The sequence below is a fragment of the Lolium rigidum genome, chromosome 1 (genome assembly GCF_022539505.1).
Source record: "Lolium rigidum isolate FL_2022 chromosome 1, APGP_CSIRO_Lrig_0.1, whole genome shotgun sequence".
NCBI lineage: Eukaryota > Viridiplantae > Streptophyta > Magnoliopsida > Poales > Poaceae > Lolium > Lolium rigidum.
This window is the reverse complement of record NC_061508.1, coordinates 36114746-36136153: the sequence shown is the minus strand read 5'-3', so window position 1 is coordinate 36136153 and position 21408 is coordinate 36114746. Positions and strand designations below refer to the sequence as shown.

Below are 21408 nucleotides of genomic sequence, written 5' to 3'. Positions count from 1 at the left end.
TGGCATGAGTACCTCAAATAGGATCATTAAGCCTGGTTATGAGTCTTACCAACCGGTGGTAGTAGCCCGGCAGCTTGGCCTCGGGCAAGTGCCCCCACACTTCTTCCTCCACCACCTGACAGCAAGCAGGGCTGAACCGCCGACATTCTTACGGCCAAAGGTGCTATACCTTCTTTGACGCTCTCGGCCCTTCCAATTCCTCATAACCTCTCGTTTCACCACCACTACCGATGGCTTCGAGACTTGGTGGTCGATGTGGAAGACCCACGCCTTCAGAAGAGCTCTAGGACCGTTGCTGAAGCAACTTGATGCTGAATATGACGTTCCTGCACACCAGGTACCATTACATATAAATTACTTGCAATGGCTCATGACGATTGTCTGTAACCTGACAATATTCCTTGGCAGCAACAGGATGGCCCAGAGCCCACACAAGCCGATGGCTCCCCTTTCAAGTTTCTTCCACCAGCCCCGGTGGTTCTCTTCTGTCAGAACTCACCGCCCTTGAAGAAGGTCATAATGCAGAGCCAGCCGATTTCTCCGAAATCGGCTCCCAAGAGTAAAGCATCCTCGGGGTCGGTTGCCCCCGAGCCTCAACCCGAGCGAGGAAGGCGGTGAGGAAAGTAGCTGCCGAGAAAACCACCGAAGCGCAAAGCTCCCGTCCGAGCAAGCTTGCATGTAAGCCGACTCGTGCCTTGACCAAATTCATCTGTCTTCCCTAGTCTTTTGTAACATGGTTGTACTTCTTCTTTCGGACTTCCACCGAAGAGAACTCCGGTGAGGAAGCACAGTCCAGCCCAAGGGACTCCACCCCGGGCGATTCTGAGAGATCCACCACACAGAGCCAGACGGACTCGCCAGCGTCGGCTTCTAGGAAAAGGTCGACTCCCGAGCCTGCTGACCTCCAAGCTCCGATCAAAACGGGGTCACGCGTGAAGCGTCGATGCGTCAAAAGGGCTCGCAAAGACCCACGAGTTTCCTCGCCGAGCCAGGAAGTTTCAAATGTAATTACCTCAACAGCTCATATTCCATACCGTCCCGTTGCTAATTGGATCGGCTCACCATTTCTTTTGCAGACTAATGGGACCTCTAGCGGGGACGTTGAAGAGGTACCGATGCCATCCGCCACGCTCGGCCTAACCACCTCGCCGAGCGTGGCGCGACCAAGTGGCTAACTCTGGCCCGAGCTCACCGAAAAGCCGATTGCCACAACATCGGCTGCCCTTCCTTCTTTGGGAGAGGTACGCTCCACTCTCTCGGGCCTACCCTTTTCCTTTGTTGTATGCTCATACTCGCTCTTGTTCGTCCGTCGGGGTTGTGATCTTTCAAGCTTGCTGACGTTCGATCCCGACTCCATCGAGCCAGCTACTTTCAAAGCAGGTGAAGAGCCAAGCCCTAGCGCGGCCCATGGCCCGCTCCAGCGTCTCAAGGTTTTGCTCTCCTCCTCGGTCGAAACCCTGGTCGAAAACCCCGAGGCAGTCAAGGGCATCCTCGAAGACGTCCAGCCCCACCTCCCGGTGACGCTGCAGGTTAAGCTTTGGCCGGCTGTGACTTTGTCGGTTTTCAGGTCAAGGGTGCAGTCGGCTCGTCAAAGAATTACTCTTCGCCGCGCCCAGCTTCCGTTGACAGCTGATATTGCAGACAAATGTCAACGGCTCAACGAGAAGAAGGCCGCTTTGGACGCCAAAACCGACACTTCTACCAATAGTGCCGAACTCGAGATCTTGCGCAAGGAACTGGATTACCTGGAAAAGAGGGTCAGGGAGACCAAACAACTTATCCAAGACAAGGAAACCCTCATTGCTCGCTCTCGAGAGGAAGCAAAAGGCCTCACAGCCGATCTGAAGACCGATCTGGCTGAAATTCGTGCCCTGAGCAGTCAGCTGGTGACGGGCAGAGACGAGGACGACGAGGCTGAGATCGCCGAGGTGGATCGAATCCGTGCCGATGCCCTTCACGCCCTCAACGCTTTTCTTCAGTAGAGCCTCTTTGTGCATACTGATGAATGTTTTGCTGAACTTGTTTCACTGAACTTATCTAAAGTCGACGGCCGTGCATCGGCTTTTTACATTCTGAAGTCGATGTCTGTGCATCGGCTATGATTTGTATGTACTGATTTTGTTGTTGTTTTTTTTACTGGCCGATCTTTCCATCGGCCCCCAATATTTCACTGCACATGTATCGCACATGTTCCTCTGACTAGGTGCCCCCCGAGCCGAATCTGCCAGGTAACTGCGGATATCGGCTCTGTAGTTAGCCAAGGCACTGTATCTGAACGTCGGCTCCGTTAGGACCAATGTTGACTTCTTCCAGCTCATCAGCCGATGTAAAACCGTTGCCCATTAGATCGACGTTGAACATAGGCAGAACGTATGGCGAGGATAATCTTGGCCGATTGCTGGGATCGGCCTCCATGTTGATTGAATCGCTCAATGAAGGTTTCGCAACATTCTTCCATAGATTTTTGGGAAGTGTCGGAGCCGATCGCGTGGAACGGCTTCTTCTGTGTCCTTGCTATGAGAGCAGCTGCCCTCGTCTTTGTCCTTACCAGAGTGGTGCCCAGGTCCTACCATGTTGATGTTGCACGAGAATCCTGGCTGGCACCCTCCATGGTAAGTGCACTCCACCATGTTAACGGCGGGGAAGGGGTGTGTGTCAACCTTCATGGCGTACTGGCTGAAAATTAGACGCCCTTGTTCTATTGCCATTTGGACCTGCTCGACGCCACACCCTGCAGTCGTTGGTGGCGTGGGTGAACGTGTTATGCCACTTGCGGCATGGCTTCCCGTTCAGCTCCTGCGCCGTGGGGATCTTGTGGCCTTCGGGTACCTTTAGCTGTTTCTCCTTAAGCAAGAGGTCGAAAATTTGCTCAGCCTTGGTGACGTCGAAGTCAAACCCTCTTGGAGGACCTTGTGGCTTACCCCACTTGCAGGACACGGGGCTTGCCCCCCGAGTCCATTCAGCTACTGCTACCTCTTGATCTCCCGCAGAGCCTTCATCCTTATCTGCCTCAACCAGGACCACCGCACGCTTGAATTTATCCTGGTGTACATCTGGGTGGCGCTGTTCATATAATGACAGTTTCTGCACCATGTGCGCCAGTGAAGGGTAGTCTGCTTGGGAGGCCACGTCCTTGATCGGTGATGCGAGACCCACCACCGCCAACTCGATCGCTTCTTTTCAGTCACACGTGCCGAATAGCATTGGTTCCTAACGTTTCGAAGCGCCGGATGTATTCGACACTCGTTTCTCCGCGCTTCTGTCGTACTTGTGCTAGATCGGCAATGCCGGCCTCGGAAGCCTTCGAGTGATACCGCATGTGGAACCGCTCCTCCAACCGCTTCCAAGTCCGGATTGAATCCGGTGGCAGCGATGCGTACCACCCGAAAGCCGATCCTGTGAGGGACCGTGCGAAGAACCTCACACGCAGCTCATCCGATGCCGAGATCGTGCCCAGCCGTGCCAAATATCGGCTCACATGCTCGATTGAGCTGGAACCATCTGATCCACTAAATTTGGAGAACTCAGGGAGCCGATATTTGGGTGGTAGTGGGATCAACTCGTACTCGTTGGGGTACGGCTTGGAATAGCCGATTGCCCTCCTCTTCGGGACCATGCCGAACTGGTCTCTCAAGATTGTACTGATCTGATCCGCGGTGCTGGCCGCAGAGTCGAACTCGAAGATTTGCCGGAGTGGCATACTTAGCCAGCCATGCTTGCTTCTCAAGCTCGAGCCAACCTGCAGGGAGTTGGGCTCCGGAGGTTTATCGGGGTGGCGTACTTGGCTAGCCACGTCACGCTTCTCAAGATCCGTCCCCGAAGTTCCTCCCTGTTGTTCCGAAGTCCCCGCTCGTTGCGGTCCTGGTTTGTGAGGGCCCGATTCATGCGGTGCTGGCACGTATGTGCACGCGTATCCGTGAGGGATCTCCTTAGGCGCCTCATGCAAGAGCTGGTAGTCACCGGGGTCACCACCGATCTTGTAGACGACGTATGCCGGTGAATTCGGCACTTCGGTGCTGCCAACGCGAATGGCGGCGGTGGACGGGACTGGAGTGGCATCTCTCCTTGGTGAGTCCCTAGAGCTGGTCCTGACGGAGAGTGCTGATGCTTCATGATTTCCTGGATCACGCGAAGAGCGACACGCTCCAAAGTGTTCACCAGGCTCTCAGAATGGCGGTGTAGCGAATGAGTCACCATGAAGTTAATCTCCTGACGCAGCGACCTGGTGCGTTCTTCTGACGGGGCGGACATGTCCACTCCATCGAGCGCGCCTTCAGGTGAGAACCCTTTCCACCTGATGCCATGTGAGCGGGTTCTGTGAAAAGAGCCGATGAGGTCGGCTTCGAGGATCGCTTTGACCTCGTCATACTTCTTCTTGAGCTCCTCGGCCGGATCCTCGTACGTGATCGGAGTGCCTTCCGCCATCTCGGATGTAGATGGCGATGCGGTTGATGTCGAAGATCGTCCCACCGGGCGTGCCGAAATGTGTTGCGGTCGAAACCCACCGGCGAGCGGCGACGGGCAGCACGAGTAGAGCCGGGAGGCTCCCGGTGGCTGCGGCTGGCCCCGGCCCCTCCGAGCGACGGCCCGCAAAGACTCCGGCACGCACGTCCGATGCCGATGCAAGGGCGTGCCACCTGACCTATACCCGGTCGGGGAAGGTGTTGGATGTGCCTCGCTTAGTTTCCTGCATGGCATACACGTAAACATTAAATACGAGCCTCGATCGGCTCTCGAGGTTGTCTCGTGAATCGGCTCAAGGAGCCGATCCACCCATGATCCGTACGAGATGTACGATCGGATGGTGGTCCTGCTTGATCAAAATAAAGCTAAAACGACCTACTACGATTTAGGGTTTTCACCACATAATCGGAGCATCCTACTCGTGATTGAGCTCGGCGGCCACGCACGGTGATCGTAAACCGACCCTAGACAAGGCCTAAAAACCAACACGAAGTTGATCCCCGGAACATCCTGTCTAGGGCTAGCAAACTACACCCTACGCGCCACTCGGATCCTTCAACCCGTTTGTAAGGCCTAACTATGCAGATATTAAACTAATCCTTGAAGAACAAGGAGCAATTATAACGGATCGGATCTACTAAATAATGATCAAGCGGGGTGCCGCCCTTACACCCAAGATAGGTGTAAGGGCGGCTAGACATCTAAGGGTTGCACGACGACAGCATATGATACGATGAACAATGCTAACCCTAAAACATCTATGATAACTACGTTGCTCGCCATCAACAAGGCTTCAGCACAAGCAACGCATGAACAGCGAATAAACGTGTACTGCCTAGATCGCAAGATGCGATCTAGGAAGCATGATGCTTACCCGGAAGAAACCCTCGAGACAAGGGAGTTGGCGATGCGCCTAGATTGGTTTGTGGTGAACGTGATTGTTGTTTATTTCATAAACCCTAGATACATATTTATAGTCCGTAGACTTTCTAACGTGGGAATAATCCCAACCGGGCACGAGCCCAAACTCTATCTAACCGACACGTATCCTACTATGTTACAGATACACGGGCAAACTAGCCCAAACTTTGTATACAAGGCCGATTCATGTATTTCTTCCATGTATATTCTTCAAGCCCATCTCCAATCGCGGCCCACCTCTGATCCGGTCAAACTCTGGTGATAACAGTGTGTTATCCAAATATAGTTATGCATACTAACCAAAAGAATTTGCATAACATCTATTATCCTGCCTGTCCATTTCATCGGGGACAACTTGGAACTACAGGAAATTAAGGATTATCCTTTCGAATAGGCCGGAACATAGCATTAACACTCCATGAACACACAATATCCTCAAACTACCGCATATTTCCATTGTTTTCCCTAACTGTCACTTTAGGGTTCGCATGTTCAACACAATAATAGACAATACACTTTGCAGATAGATACCAAACTCATATAAATGATATGGTAATAGAAGTTCAATACTGAAATCATGTCACTCGGGTCCTAGCAACAAGAATTAAACATATCAAAGGTGTACCAACATCCATACAACTTATACAAGAAACTATGGATACATATGGATGATTGCATGATTAATCTCATCCATTCCCCTTACACCTCACATGCGTAGAGAGAACTACTCACACATGATGATGGAGAGTGAGCACATGGTTGTTGGTGATGAACGTTGGTGGCGATGATGGGGGAGAAGACCTCGAAATCCCCCTCTCCAGCGTGGAGAGCAGGACCAATCTGACCCCGAAACGAAAATTGTGGATGTGGGGCGCTCTGTTTGCGAAAGGGTCCCTCCTCGTGTGATTCACCTAGTAGAGGGGGTGCCACCTGTGCTCTTTGGGGCCTCGTGTCCCCTCTCGTGTGATTCCAAATCCCAACCTCCTTGTGACGTGGGCACTACCCTTCGAGTAACCCACATTACCCTATCCTGTATTGACTAATTGGAGGCCCATGAAGACACCTGAAGGCGAGATGGGCCACCAGGACGGCGCACCAGAAGGTTCCTTGACGGGCAAGACAAGGAAGCGATCGAACAAGGAAAGATCGGATCTAAAACTACTGTAAACCTAGTCGTACTCGGTGAGACCTCTTGAGACCTAGCCTCCTATATAAAGGCCAGGAGAGGGGCTGCCGAGGGACACAATCAATCTTAGCCAGAGAAAGCTTAGAGCTAGGTCACCTTAGCAACAACCATCTCGACGAGATCTCAGCCGAACTATTCGGCACCCCATTGTAACCCATTATCATCATAATCAAGAACAGACAGGCAGGACGTAAGGGTTTTACCTCATCGAGGGCCCCGAACCCGGGTAAATCGCTCTCCCCGCTTGTCTGTGAACCGATGTCTCGTGTCAGCTTACAGGATTCCGTCAACCCTAAGCCCCTATCGGAGGGCATTGGCGAGGAGTACCCTCGACAATTAGCGCCGTCTGTGGGAAACCTGTCGGCACAAGGCAGAGCATCGGCAGATCCGATCATGACACCGGCGGTTTCGCCGGCAGCTTCATCGACGGCTTCATCGACACCATCGTCACCAACCCCGGGAAGCCCGATCCGATTCGGCTCCTACGAGTTTACTCCACACAGCGATTCCTCCCGCTCGAACTTTTCAGATCTACAAGGAAACATGGAGATGACCTTCGGCAGCGTTCACTACAACGTCAACGCAGAGGGAATCCTTCGACTGCTGGAATCCCCCACTTCCGGGTCGGCGGGATCAAGCGCGTCGTCATCACTCGACCTGTCGGCTGGACTGACGGGATCGACATGCTCCCCGTGCCCTCAACTCCCCGCTCGGCGTCCTCCATGTCGGTAGGATCGGATGATTCCTCATCCTCGAAACTAACTTCATACTACTGCCTGAACTGTGACACCAGGCACGGGCTGGGATCAAGCGACACGCCGTTCATCTGCAACGCCCAGTATTCATCGGGAGAGGACGAGTATCGACGACATCATCCAGGGGAACCACCCGAAGGGCGGCACACCATCGGGTTTATGTCGCCAATAACACGGGAAACGCAAGGCGCGGAGGAAACGAGGACCATACCCCCGTTCCAGATAGAAGGGCAAGTTTTGAAAACAGCGCCGGCAACCACGACAGCGATTACACTATCGCGGATGAGGAGTGGGCGGCGGCAAGGGAAGCACGTACTCAACAACACGCCGCTCCCCGCAGAACTTCGGTTGGAACCCTCAATGCTTATCGCTCCATACTAGAGAAAAACCGAGAGCACTCGTCGAAAGAGCGAGGCTACCCTCGAGAGACGCCTATCCGCGGCGGATCGATCCAGCGAACGGCGAAGGGGCTCGCAAGGGAGTGCCTCCCGAAACACTCACGGAACGAGCAAGAACCGGTCAAGACTATCCAGGCTTTCGAAGATGACGCCAGAGAAATAACGTCGAATCTGACCAAATCCTTTATGACTATGGATACCGCCGGCATGCCACGGCCGAAGACCGTCGCAGGAGCAACGGCTAACCTCGCCGCTTACCTCATCAACCAGCGCCCCGAAGGATCCATGGCTCAAGCTCATCGAGGTGCCCTGGAGAGTCTCGCAATACTGGGGAACAACCTAGCCCCGCCAAAAGAAAAGACCACCATCCAAGGCAGTGGGTCGAAAAATCATGCGAGAGATGCTCGAGACAAAATCACCCAGAGCAGGATCGACAAAGCAAGGCGGCGACGCGCCACCAGGAAGGACGACGATAGCGATTCTTCGGATGAGGACCAGGAGTACGACGGCGAGCTCGGGGGAGCCGACTCGTCTAAGTTACAAGATCCGCGAAACGATGCCACCCAAAAAGTTCAAGCCTACCCCTACCGACGCCGCCAAGTACGATGGGCAGCAAGAACCAAGATCTTGGATAGACGACTACCCGCGACTGTGATCTTGCACAAAGGAAACCAGATAGCAGCAATGCAATTCTTGCAGCTTTACTTGAAAGATTCAGCACGGGCCTGGCTAAGGGGGCTGCCGAAAGGCTCCATTAAATCATGGGACGACCTAGTAGATGCCTTCGTTGCCAACTTCCAAGCGACATACAAGAGGCCCGTCGGGATCGAAGAGCTGCGAAATTGCCGCCAGAAGCAGAGGGAATCGATGCGTTCGTACATCGGGAGATTCACAAAACTCCTAAACGCCGCCGAAGACGTATCTGTCGACAGAGCAATTGACGCTTTCAGCGACGGTGTTCAGCGGGAAAGTTACATAGAGGAGCTTGGGCGCAAAAAGCCTAAAACCATAACCAAGTTAATGGAAATCGCCAACAGTTGGGCCGATGGCGAAGACAACGTTCGAAAGCCACGACAGCGCAGCGACGACGAAGAGGATGACCAGCCGAAACATGATTCGGGTGGTCGAAGGGATCGCAACAAGAGAAGGAAGAACCGCGGTTACGATGACAATAACTTGGTGGCCGCAGGCTACTCTGATCGGCAGGGCGACCGGTATGATGACGAGGCGAGACGATCGACGGGACGGTAATCGGAGCAACTCCGGTAACCGTGGCAACTATAAACCACGACGGCGAGAGAACACCCGAACTACCCTACGCTGAGCAGATCAACGCCCCATGCTACCTGCATTCATATACCGACTCCAAGGATGGTAAAATAAAGTCTAGCCACCTGCTCAGGGACTGTCGGCAGTTCATCGATATGCATAAACTCATCCAGCAGGCAGGCCAGCAACAACCTGCGTGATCGTTTTCCTCGAATTTATTTCCTGCGAAAATAGATAAAAAGAAGACTTTTGCTAAAAACAACGTTAGATTTCGGTAGTTTTATCAAAGTATGGTGAGATTTCAGAGCAAATCATCGAAAAAAGTATTTAAAAAAGTAGATACATTCGAGATGTATCAACCGGCGACACCCTTCTTATTCAGGAACACTTTGTTTGAGGGGACATAGCCGCCAGAGCTGGACAGAATCGAGAAGCGATCGATGATGGAGGCGACGCGGAGTCGCAGGAGCACACAGATGAGGAACTTAGAGAGAGAGAGAGAGAGGCCTGGGTAGGATCGACCGACCGAGCCGGTCGAATCAGTTCAGTCTCTAGACTAACTAGTAGGGCGAGGACGATATATAATCAAATTAAGAAAATACAAAAAGTAAATCAAAAAATAAGCGTAACTCAGAAAACAAAGCAAAATCATTTTTAGGACCCCAATGACCCAAGGAGTTCAAATATGATTGTTATTAAATTTTATGAAGTCTTGATGATTTGTGAGTCAAAGGAGTTTAAAAGACTTAGGCTGATCATAGTGCATAGTATCATATAGTAGTATCATGCATATGATATTTGTCTATGATACTATCTCTATAGTGGGTTGTATTACAGAGTAGTATCATAATCTTATAAATTTATTATTTTGTAGAATCTCAATGTAAATCAATGTACAAGATCTATTTGGCATTAACTTTTCTCTTAACATACGTTATGATACAGTATCTGCCTATGTTACTCTAATCCTATCTCCCCCCCTTAATTAGATGCCACATCAGATTTTTGTGGGCCTAAGTTGCATAATACTACCTAAGATACTCGCACTATGGCCAGACTTATGAGCCGAATGGTCATTTTGACAATGATTCAAAATAGATAAAAGTTTTTCCAAAAACTATGATATTTGCGCCAAACATGATTTCAAACCTTGAAATCATGAAAATAATCAAATTCTTACAGACATTTCAAATCACTTTGAATGAATTATAAAATACCCTAAAATTGAGTCTATATATATAACTCAAGGGTAAAAATACACAAAGAAGGGGAAACAACAACTTAAACCAATAAAACATGTCCTGATTATGCTTAGTAGCATAACTCATTTCTTAAAATATCATCTTATTAGGCATTGGTATTTTTTTAGAGCACGAGGTCTAGAGTCAAGCCGAATCATTTGAATTGCATTATCTTGCAGTCACAACTCACAAGGCCAGTTTAACACTTGCGCAGGTCTGTACAAGATCCAAATGAGGACGGACTATTTCATGAGTCTATTAATTAACTCCCCAGCTAAGGAAATTAGCCAAGCAAAAGTTGATGCGATCTACTTTTATTAATGAAGCATGCATACAGGAGCATGGAGCTAGTAGCTTGTTCATCAATCATCACGAGCAATCAAGAGCTGATCTAGCCGATGTAGTACATGGGGTCAGGCAGCTTGAAGGTGCGGGTGCCCTCTGGCGCGCCGAGGATGTCGCTCCACTGGTCGCCGATGTTGCCGACGATGACATACCCGGCGTCCTGCAGCTTCTGCCTCTCGCCGGATTTGTACGCGACGGCGGAGCCCTTGAACCCGGGCTGCTTGAGCAGTAGGTTCATCCACCCGGAGAAGCCCTGGTGGAGGAGGTTGGCGATGGTGATGGCCCTCTGGTCCTCGGTCCGGCCCGTGAGCAGCACCGGCTTCACGCCCATCGACAGCAGCTTCTTGTACAGCCGCTTCGTCTCCGGCAGGGCAAGCGCGCTCCCCTCCAGGACGTACGCGTTGAAGCTCGTCGCGTTGAACGGCTTAGTCCTGCGTGCGTATACATTACACGAAACAATGGATTAACGCCACATTTTAACAATAACATTACATACATGTCTGCATATACAGTTCTTACTAAAACATGACCATGATCTTTGTTTGTAACAGAGTAACTTCACAGTTACTAGTACACCGGTACGTGCATAGCACGTTAAGTTAAATTCATTTATAGAAAGTTTTGGCACGAGGTTTTAAAAAAGTAACTAGCAAACCCTTGAAAATGAAGCAGATCAATCATTCATGTGTTAAAACTTTTTATTTGTATCTAAAATTATTGTGACTAAGCACCCTACTGGAGAATACGATGCAATGTAGGAAAATAAATAAGCATTATATATGCACAATAAAAGAACTCTTTGATGGCAGGGATTTGGTGCACACGGGTACTAATGCTCCCTCCACTTTCCGCTTTTTGAAAATTTCAAAACCTCACACTTTTATGTTTTCAGAAATTATGGCGTTAAATATGTAGATAGATATGTTCATCAGAAGTGTATACAAAAAAGTCCCGGTAAAAAATACTTTAAATTTTGGGAAATACAACAACAATAAATTTCTAACAAAGGGATACACTATTGTAATACTATTTTACTACCATTTACTGTGAGAAATTTGTATTTTTTATATTGTTCAAAATAAAAAGTACTTTTAACGTAAGTTTTTTTTTTTGCATACACCGCACTCGTATATATCTTTCTATATATTTAACGTTATAATTTTTTGAGACTTAGAAACATAAGATTTTAAAATTTTTAAAAATCTAAAAAGTGAGGAGAGCATTGGTGCCTATGTGTCAAAGACACTTTCCGCGTGATATTTTTGGTTGGAAGAATGATTTCGATATGTATGTTTTTAGTTGCTTGCTCTGTACGTAAGCACGTGCATGAGCATGCTGTTGTCGACGAACCAGAGACCAATTAATGATAAGGTGACCAAGTAGAGGGTATATAAAGTAATACTACCAAATACATAATACCGACATGAACTCGCCGTCTGGATCACGCGGCACTGTTTGATATGGACCAAACGGTGTCAGACTTGCAACTTTTTTAGTTCCATCGTATCCCACTCCTCAACCCAGCATGTACAGTCCTATGCAACAGCTCAGCTTTATTGTTTTTGTCGATACAACCTTTTTTCGACGCAGTTGTCACTATCTCTTTACTTGCATAATTGTCTTGTTCGTCATTGACAGGTCCTATTGCCCGTCCGTGTGTTTTCTGATGACTATCATGTCCAAACCATACTATTTTTTCACTTCAAGTTTAATATATTTCCCCCCTATTTTTTATCTATGAGAGATCCGGTGCTACAGACGCTTATGGTGCTGTCGTGTTAAGCATATTTTCCGAGTAATTTTCTACAAGGTGTAGTCAGATTTTATTCTTTATCTAAATGATAATAAGATAAGTGCAAGTCCCTGCTCAAATGCAGCTACAAAAATAGCAAAAATAAAGCAAGTAAAGTGCGTACCCGAAGCCGTGCTTGGCGTAGTAGGGGAGGTTGGAGAGGGTGGTCTCGTCGATGTCGAACACCCACACCTCCTTGCCTTTGCCGGCGAGCTTGAGGGTCTCGGCGTAGGCGAGGGCCTCGTCGACGACGACCTTGGAGTCCCGGCGGTAGTGGCTGCCGAGCATGTAGTGCCCGACGTAGCCCTCGCAGTTGGCCGGGACCGTCTTCCAGTCCCTCACGTTGTGGGCCTCGACGCCGAGCATCCAGCTGTCGCACGGCACGCCGCCGCGGCTCGCCAGCTCCCTGCCGGAGCCAAGCAGCTGCCGCAACGGGTGGATGACCGGCGCTCCCGTTAGCTCCGAAGCGCTGCAGGAGCCCAGTAGAGCCATGGCGACGAGGAGGAGGAGCATCCTAGCCATGGCCATTGTAGGAGCTGCTCTTGGGCTGCAATGTCCAGACTAGTGTGTGCGGTTAGCCTTTTAAATAGGATGGCTACAGGGTGTGTCATATGTGAGCTTGACAAAGACAAATTAGCAAAGGTGGGGGCATCGGCGGGGTCGCATTCAGCCATTCAGGGCGTGGAACACGCGAGCTGCAAAAATGTGATTCGATCGAGCTGCGCGTGTACCAGGCAGATCAATCTACATTGATATATTCATATTTTTCTCTCTACGGCAGTGTCAGCTTGTGAACATCAATCAGTTGGATAGAGAGCCAGCAAGTAAGATATGCATGCAGTACTGTACAGCTTCAACGCGATCTGATGACCAGGGACAAAACTAAAACTGACGAGCTTATTAATATAAGTACGGTGCTTTATGCTAATTGTAAAAGCATCTCCACGGGCGCTCCTAAAATAGATGCCGGCACTAGCCTGCCGGTACTCGCTTCCACCATTTGGAGAGGAGCTGCGCACGCAATAGACCAGCCCCTATAGACATTAGACCTAAAAATATATGTTCAAACTCACAATCAAAATAGGAAAGGAAATTCAAAGCCTAGAATTTATGAATAAAATTCAAAGTCTCCCACATCAAATTCTGGCCAACACAAGCCACTATATATATCGTCATCAAAGTTTCGCTACAAGAAAGCATAGACTTCTCATCGCCAACATAGATCAAATGAATGGTGTCGGCACCTCCATCACGTCTGGCTCCTCCTTCACCGGTACAAGAGCCACCGATGTCGGCACCGATAGGGAGGCACTCCTAGAATAGCAGTCAGTGGTTCTCCCTTGACTGTGTTCGTGCTTCGGAGGCTTAGGCAAACCAGTGCCGCTGCCGCTAGCTTTTTGTCCCCGTCTCGCTGGCCTTGCGATGCAATTTTGTGGTTGGCCGTCACTGCGCTTGGCTAGCCAAGCTTCCCCTGTTATGTCCATCGGCTTGACCTTCAACACCGCCTTGCGCGACTTCTCCATCGTCGTCGTCTTCTTCTTCGGAGGCATGCCGACAGTGGCGTCGGCAAGGGGGAGGGCATGCTCTAGGCTCGAACTGGAGTGGAGGGGGGATGGGTTAAATTGGAGAATATATAGGGTTTTCGGTGTGTGAGGCTGCTAGGTGGGACCCGCAAGCGATATCAAATGTGCCTAACCACCAAGCCCTTATGCGTAGGAGCTGAGACGGAGTTTCCGACGATTTTATTAGACTCCACAGTTTGTCGGGGGATTATGGGAGAAGACATGTGAGCATAAAATGTAGCCGACACCCCAATAGGCCTATTGGTGCGCTGATCTAATCTCATTAATTCACTATAATTCTAAGGAGAGGGAATGACTTATAATTTTCCGATTAGATTAGAAACCCTAAACCAGAAATTTTGGAAACAAGTTACCTGATTAAGAACAGAGAAGATCGGCCAAGAGGCCGGCCAGTTGGAGATGACGAGCTCGTGTAGGTAGCGAGCGTGGGGTGCCGGTGGACGATAGACGGCGGCAGCTGCAGCGGCGTGGTTCCACGCGGTTGAGCCCTCTGGACAACGCGGCCGGCGGTCGAAAAAGCGAGGGTGCCTTTTACGGCGGGGCGGTCAAGCCGTGCAGCAAAGCACCGTTGTTTTCTCTCTCACACACGGGGCGGGGGTTGGAGAAGACTCCCGTGTTGCTACTCGTACGGCCGGTAGGCCGGCTGCGCGGATCGGTGCCTGGCTGCGTTTGTAAATCGGCCCTGCTGTTTTGTTTTTTTGGTCTGGGCCACTTTTGAGCTTAGAAGTTTTGACATATTGCCCAAGGAGGAAGTACCTACACCGAGCGGGCCAGGCCTACTCTACACTCTAGGCTTTATCATATGGTCGGCAATATGTTGGATGCTAGCCCATAGCCCAACTATGTGATCCCACTGAGATGCACGCCTACAATGCAGATCATTGATTCATGTACAGTACTCTCTTTGAACCATATAACCAAGTGTGCCAGTTTGTTGACAACACGTAGAGAGCCATCAAGCTATGCAGCACGGCCGCCAAGCCTGCTATGCGGTTGGCACAATGTTAGTCTAGTGGGTGTGGGTTGGGACCCCGGGCGAAACAAGAACAAGAGTGTCCTTTAGTACAAATATATCAATAATGCTTTCGGCTAACTGTGATCTCAGTGAATACAATGGCGGCATCTTGGTGGTGTAGGCTATTTACGTTCACCGGCGGTAGGCCTTTTCCTAATAGTGGAACATCGCATTTTTTTCAAACTCTAAACTTTATTAGATTTTATCAATTTTTGTGTGTCCTCGAATACCAGAAATTCTAGGTTAAGATAAAATGCATGTAAGATAGATATATCATTGACTACATGAGAAAGCTATTAGATTTTCTCTGAAACTTTAAAGTATGATTTTATTATTGTTGTTTTTAACTAAGGGGTTACATCGAGCTAGGTAGCCATTTATCCACACTAAAAAAATTAAGCTAAAAAACAAAAGATAGAACTGAAGAAATGCTAGCGAAGCACGAAGGAACAACGAACAGCTTACTCGTAATCCTGGCTTGAGCAAGACTACGCAGGGGTCTAATCTGACAGATCGTGGTATATAGTGTCCTGATAAACACATGCCAACTTACCCTTGGACCTCGGTTAACATGAAAGTAACAAATGAAAGTGACAAATGAAAGTGGCAACCTCTACGTCGGGCTCTCGGTTCCGCTGCCTTGAGGAAGAAGAGTTGGCTGTGGAGGAAGCCAGGGAGCTCGCGGAGGATGTTGCGTGGCGGGGGTTGGACGACGAGCCGCTGGTCGCGCCTCTGGACATGGATCCGGAGAGAGAGAGGGCTGAGGTGGAGCGGGAGTTCTGGACGATAATCGGCTTCCCCACGGTGGAGTCGAGGTCGTGGCCGCGTTCACCGCCGGAGGTAAGTTTTTCGTTTTGCAGGTCGGAGCGGGCGCGGTCCGTTTCACCGCCGCCATCGCTGGCGGTCTCTGGGGTTCAGTTGCGTGCGGCTTCTACCTCGCCGGTGGGTCTGCGGTTGTCGCGAAGGCCGGTGATCAAGCAGTGGAAAGGCCACTAGTAGAAAAAGGGGCAGTAGGCCCGGTCCATTTGGGCCTTCAGACCCGGTTCCCAAACCGGGACCAACTGGGCGGGACTAAAGGGGGTACCCTTTAGTCCCGGTTCAAAGTTGAACCGGGCCTAAAGGCCTCGACACGTGGTGCGGCCAGGAAGCTCGCGGTGGAAGGCCTTTGGTCCCGGTTCGTGGTACGAACCGGGCCTAGGTTTCTCTCTGCCGCGGCACAGGTTTAGGCTGTACCAGCGTTTCTCTGCCGCGGCAGAGTTTCAGCAATGCATATATATATCATTCAAGAAACCACAAAAAATCGTCATGAATATATATAGACATCGTCAACAGTACACGACATCGTCAACAGTACACGTAATGCATGCATATTTACAATACAACATCTCCTCGACGGATTTCATCCCCCGTCACGATCCGCCGATAGTGCTCTCCACCTGGGGTAAGGGCCTCGGTAATAAAGAATCCCGCGATTTCCTCTTGAATTGCTTTTATTTGATCCTCCGTTATGAGAGTGTTCCGCGGGCGTGTCATCTATATTTAAAAAGGGAGATCAATATATGAATGGAACTCAATACAATAGATGGTACTAATTAAGATTAATTGTGAAATTTTGTTATCGTACACGAGTGTGGTGTATACGGGCATCCCCACCCTTGGGACAGGCCATGTCACGCATGAAGGTGCGTACGTAGTATCCACATAAGTTATTCCCTTGTTCCTGCCTCATACACTTTACGAAAAAATAGTTCGATCAAACTAATAATCAAGCATCGTATTGAAAGTAAATATCATATATAAAGTTTCACGGACATAGCTATATATATAGTACTACTTACAGGGTAATCTTCAAATGTAAGCTCCGGTTTCCATTTACCCGGAACAGTATTGATGAACCGTTTCCAAGCCCTGCCCGGCAAAAAATAATGAGTAAATGAGTAATTGATTAGTTGATGATATCTTCGAATTAGAACAGATGAAGATGCCAATACGAAATTGATTGAAACTACCTCTGGAGGATGGCAGCCATGTCCGCCCATTCCGCATATTCTTTACGTTTCGAGTCCATGACTTTTACGACTCCAAGGGGAAGATCAATGATTAGGACAATAAAGTGGAAACTGCACAAGCATAGCTCAATGATTACGAGAATAAAGTGGAAGGTGCACAAGCATAATGTATGTTATATATAACACTTACTTGAAGTTGTAGGGAAAGAATATATCCTCTTTGTCTGCTTGCTTCTCTAAAAACATTACGATGTTGTCTCTCGTGTCCTTGGCGAAGTCTTGAACCGTAACTTCATGAACTGTGTTTGGGTCTATGAACCCCAGTGGTAGGAGCTTGCCTCTTTTGTATTCCAGACTTCTTCATTACGCATAATTAAATGTATAGCGTACACAAAGAATATAATGAGGATAATTGTTAGTGCAAATGAATGAGCTACAAACTTAATTACACAAATAAATCACTTACGAGACGAGTAGCAACCGATGACAGACTTTGTCGAGGGCGTCTTGATTGAATAACCGAAACAGTTCATCTAACTCAATGTTTATCTCGTCTTCCCCCGGAAGTAATGCTCATCTCTAAGATACACCGTGAGGTAGCTTTCACTTCTTCGACGAAGCTTTCAGGTATCATTCATGCAACCTTCGCATCCGAGTCCCTAGACGCGCGAGCTCGCCGAGTTTGACGAGATCTTTTCCGTATCTATACGTGTTTACCACTTGAGCCGTTGGATAGTAATCTTCGTACTCAAGCGATGCTCCCCGAGCTCTAGCCGCCCGTTCGATCATCGATGCCGTCTCCGGATCATGATATGGCTCCACGATGAAGTGGGGTGCGGCCTGAATGTCCTGCTTGTCCAAGCTCGGGCGACTTTTTTGCTTCTTTGCTCGCTCTAGAGGACTGTCCAAGAGAGCGGTCATAATCAGCTCTCGAGCTCAGGTCTCTTCATTCTCGTCTCGGCAAAGTGCTTCACCGTCCGCGGTCGAATAAACATCTTCTTCGGCGCAAGAAACGCCTTTTGCTCTTCGTCCGCTCATGTGGTAACAACTACGGAGTCTCAGTGCCCTCATTGGAGTTGATGATCTCTTCGGAGCTGTAGGAGGTGCCGCGGACAGCTTCCTCTTTGCTTAAGTGGAGGCGGCGGAGTCTCCCGACGAGGAGGAGGAGGAGGCGGCGGAGTATTTTCACGCGGAGCGAGCTTGGTCATGGATAGGGGAATCATCATCGCGCACAGGAGAATCATCACGCGGAGGAGACTGCACAGGTGGCGGAGGAGGCGGAGGTGGCCTGCTTGTTGGCTTCTCACCTGGAAACACAATGTTCTCCTTCCGCCATTGCACGGTGGTTCTACGGGCTTCTCCCAGCTTCTTTGATTTCCCCATCTTCACTGCAGGGTGCTCAAGCACCAACCCTCATAATCTCTCAACACTTCATCCACCATCACAACAACAAAGTCGTCTTGGACCGAACGGCAATGGTAAGACCTTGTAGGTAAGAGGATGCCGACCGCCGCCTTGAAGGATAGGTTGAAAACTTTAACATGCAGCTCACAAGGACGGCTCTCGAGTGAGATCATCCACGGGGGGTAGCGAGGAGGCTCGACCACCTGGTCATCATCATCATCATTATCCACTGCCGAGAGGAAGCCACGCCGCTTTTCCGGTGTGGTTGAGATTGCTGACGGGCGAGGGCATTGAGCAATGCAGGATCTGCAGACTCTGCCCCCGGAGCCATCCGAGATGTAAGTACTTGGGTTACCATGGTTAATTGGGCTTTCATGGTGCTCATACCCTCCTCTAAGTTAGCCAGGCGGTCTGTTTCCCTTGCCTTCCTCCTCTCATGGCTTTTATCGGAAATCTCTTCCTTTCCAGCAGAAAGCCATACTTCCACGGAACGGAGCCTTCACGTGCCTCGTGTTCGTCCGCCGTGTTCTTTGTTCCCAAGGGCGCGTGTCAGCTCATCGTTCTCTCTTTCGGGCTGGAACAACCCCGCCTCCACGTCCCTATGTGCTCTTTCCGTGGCATCAATGGGAACCTTCGGATGAGCTTTCTTATAGATGCACTTCCCTCGTTTCCGGATCCAACGTTCCCCCAATCCCGTAGAACCACTCCTTGCACCGTTCGATCCAACCGTGTGTCCCTAATCTGATCCCTTTCTCGGTCGGTACCGCCTCAGCTGCTTGCCACTTAGGACGGTTAGCCCCGTATCCACCTGGACCCAGAATTTGGTGATATAGCTTCAACGCAGCATTTGCCTTATTTATTTCCGACCTTCTCTTAAATTCTTCCGACTCCGTGCTGTACTTCACGAATTCTTCCCAGTGAGTTTTTACCTTCTCATTGTCCAGGAGTCTTCTTTATCTTGATAAGGCGGCGCAATCTTTTCTTGTGGCTCTTGAATAGTTCGGCCATCTTCTTCTTGCCAAACTCGCGGAGGGCCTCGCTCCATCTTGGCCTTTTCAGCGTCACCCCCTCTTCGGGTACTATGTTGAAATGTGACATGAGCTTGTCCATAATGCTGTTTTTGGCTACATCATCGATATAAAGACCTTGACCTTCTTCCTCTCGCGGACAGCACTAGTCTCTTCGGCTTGTGCCATTCTCGAACGGTGATCGGGACGTGGTCCCTAACAAGCACTCCGCATTGAGCTATAAATGCCTTTGCACCTTTCTCTGGAGCAATCGGTTTACCATCCTTTTCGATGTGAGTGATGTCGTGCCTAACACCGTCATCCAACTTTTTGGCCGGGCCTCGCTTCCTCGACTTTACAGAAGAAGTGCTCGATCCGGAGGGCTAAAAAAGAAATAATTCATAGTCAGTACAATTTAATTAGTTAATGCATCTAGTCGATCAACAGCGGCTTAATTAGTTTATATACCTCGGTGATAACTACAGTTCGGGAGCCATTATGATGATCTTGTTCCTCACCGGCGCCACTAGGATCTTCTTCCTCAATATTCTCCGCTCCCTCACCGGAGTCATTCAAATAAGTTGCGGTGACATCGTCACCGCCATCATCTGGAATAACGTCGTCGTCGCGATCATCCGAGTACCGTTTGCTATGAGGTTCTCCATGAAATTTTCTTCAAATTCATCTCTCGTCCATGCTTTCTACAACGACCTGCAAGCTATACATAGGAACCATCATATGATCAAATTAAGGATAATGCAGAAAACTGAAAATGGAGTTACATATGTAGTTCTTAACTAAGGATCGATAATATAGTGCTGAAAGCAGTATAGTGCGATTACATGCATACATAGATCGGGTTCATGTTTATTTAACCCTAATACATATCAATCACTACTACAACCACTCAACCGCGTGAGACCGGGTCCTAGAGGGCGCCGGCCGGGTCCCGAGCCGCGCCAGGTGTACCCCCAAAGCCACGGAACAACAACGGGAGCATAGCTAACATGAGATCCCCGCATAACGCTCCATCCGGTCCTATACATGTTGTCTAACGCGTACATGTAACGGCGAATGTGCTGGTCCTCCGCTTCAATGCGCTCGAGCTACCTCCGCCGGCGGGGCCGGCTCCCTCGAAACGACCGTGGCCCATAAGACCTCCACCAAAGAATATCCGGGTCGACAACGGGACCCGGATTCCGCACCAAGGTGCGCGACCCGGAAGCTAAGACCTCCCAGTGCCACCCCGGCGGAGCCCAGTCCCGGACCTCCCCCATCCGCTCCATCTCCTCTAGAAGAGTCAGACCACGGCGCGGCGGCTGTCGCGGCATCGTAGCTACGAAAACAAATCATATATGTACTAATATAAATAAAAAACATGATATTGTGCTAAATAAAAAACTTCACTACTTTTGTACTAACGCCGCGTTCCACGACCCCGGATCGATCGATCCGGATCGGGGGTCGGGAACGACAGCGGGAGCGGTAGCGGGAATTGAATGACCCTGTTTTGGGGGCGTCGGCAGGGGTGCCGGCAGTACCGGCACCGCCACGGACTCAGCGCTCCTCCTCGCTCGCTCTTTCTCTATTTCGCGACCCTAAGTCTATGTCGCGGCGGCACCGCTACGGACTCGGCACCGCCACGGTCTAAGTCGTCGGCGCGCGCGGGGGCGGCGCCGACACAAATGAATCTATTTTGTAATTTTTCTAACTTTTTTCTAACTAATTTTAATAACTTTTTTTCTAACTAATTTTACTAACACTAGCTAACTAATTTTATAACTTTTCTCTAACTAATTTTACTAACACTAACTAACTAATTTTACTAACACACTAACTAATTTTACTAACACACTAACTAATTTTACTAACACACTAACACATTAACAATATATACTAACAACTATACTAATTAACAACTATACTAACAAATTTTATAATTAACTATACGAACAATTAATAATATACTAACAATATACTAATACACTAATTAACAAAAATAAATAAGAAAAAAAGGGG

At 49.4% G+C, this 21408-nt stretch overlaps 1 protein-coding gene across 1 annotated transcript; it reads right to left on the bottom strand.

Annotated features, from left to right (window-relative positions):
- Positions 1 to 10456: 10456 nt before the first annotated feature.
- LOC124671072 (stem 28 kDa glycoprotein-like) lies at positions 10457 to 12899 on the bottom strand. The gene is made up of 2 exons (XM_047207510.1): positions 12496 to 12899; positions 10457 to 11010 (listed from the first exon to the last, which is right to left on the bottom strand). Exons 1-2 carry the CDS (start codon positions 12897 to 12899, stop codon positions 10626 to 10628), a joined length of 789 nt encoding a protein of 262 aa, XP_047063466.1. The 3' UTR covers positions 10457 to 10625.
- Between the last annotated feature and the right edge of the window lie 8509 nt (positions 12900 to 21408).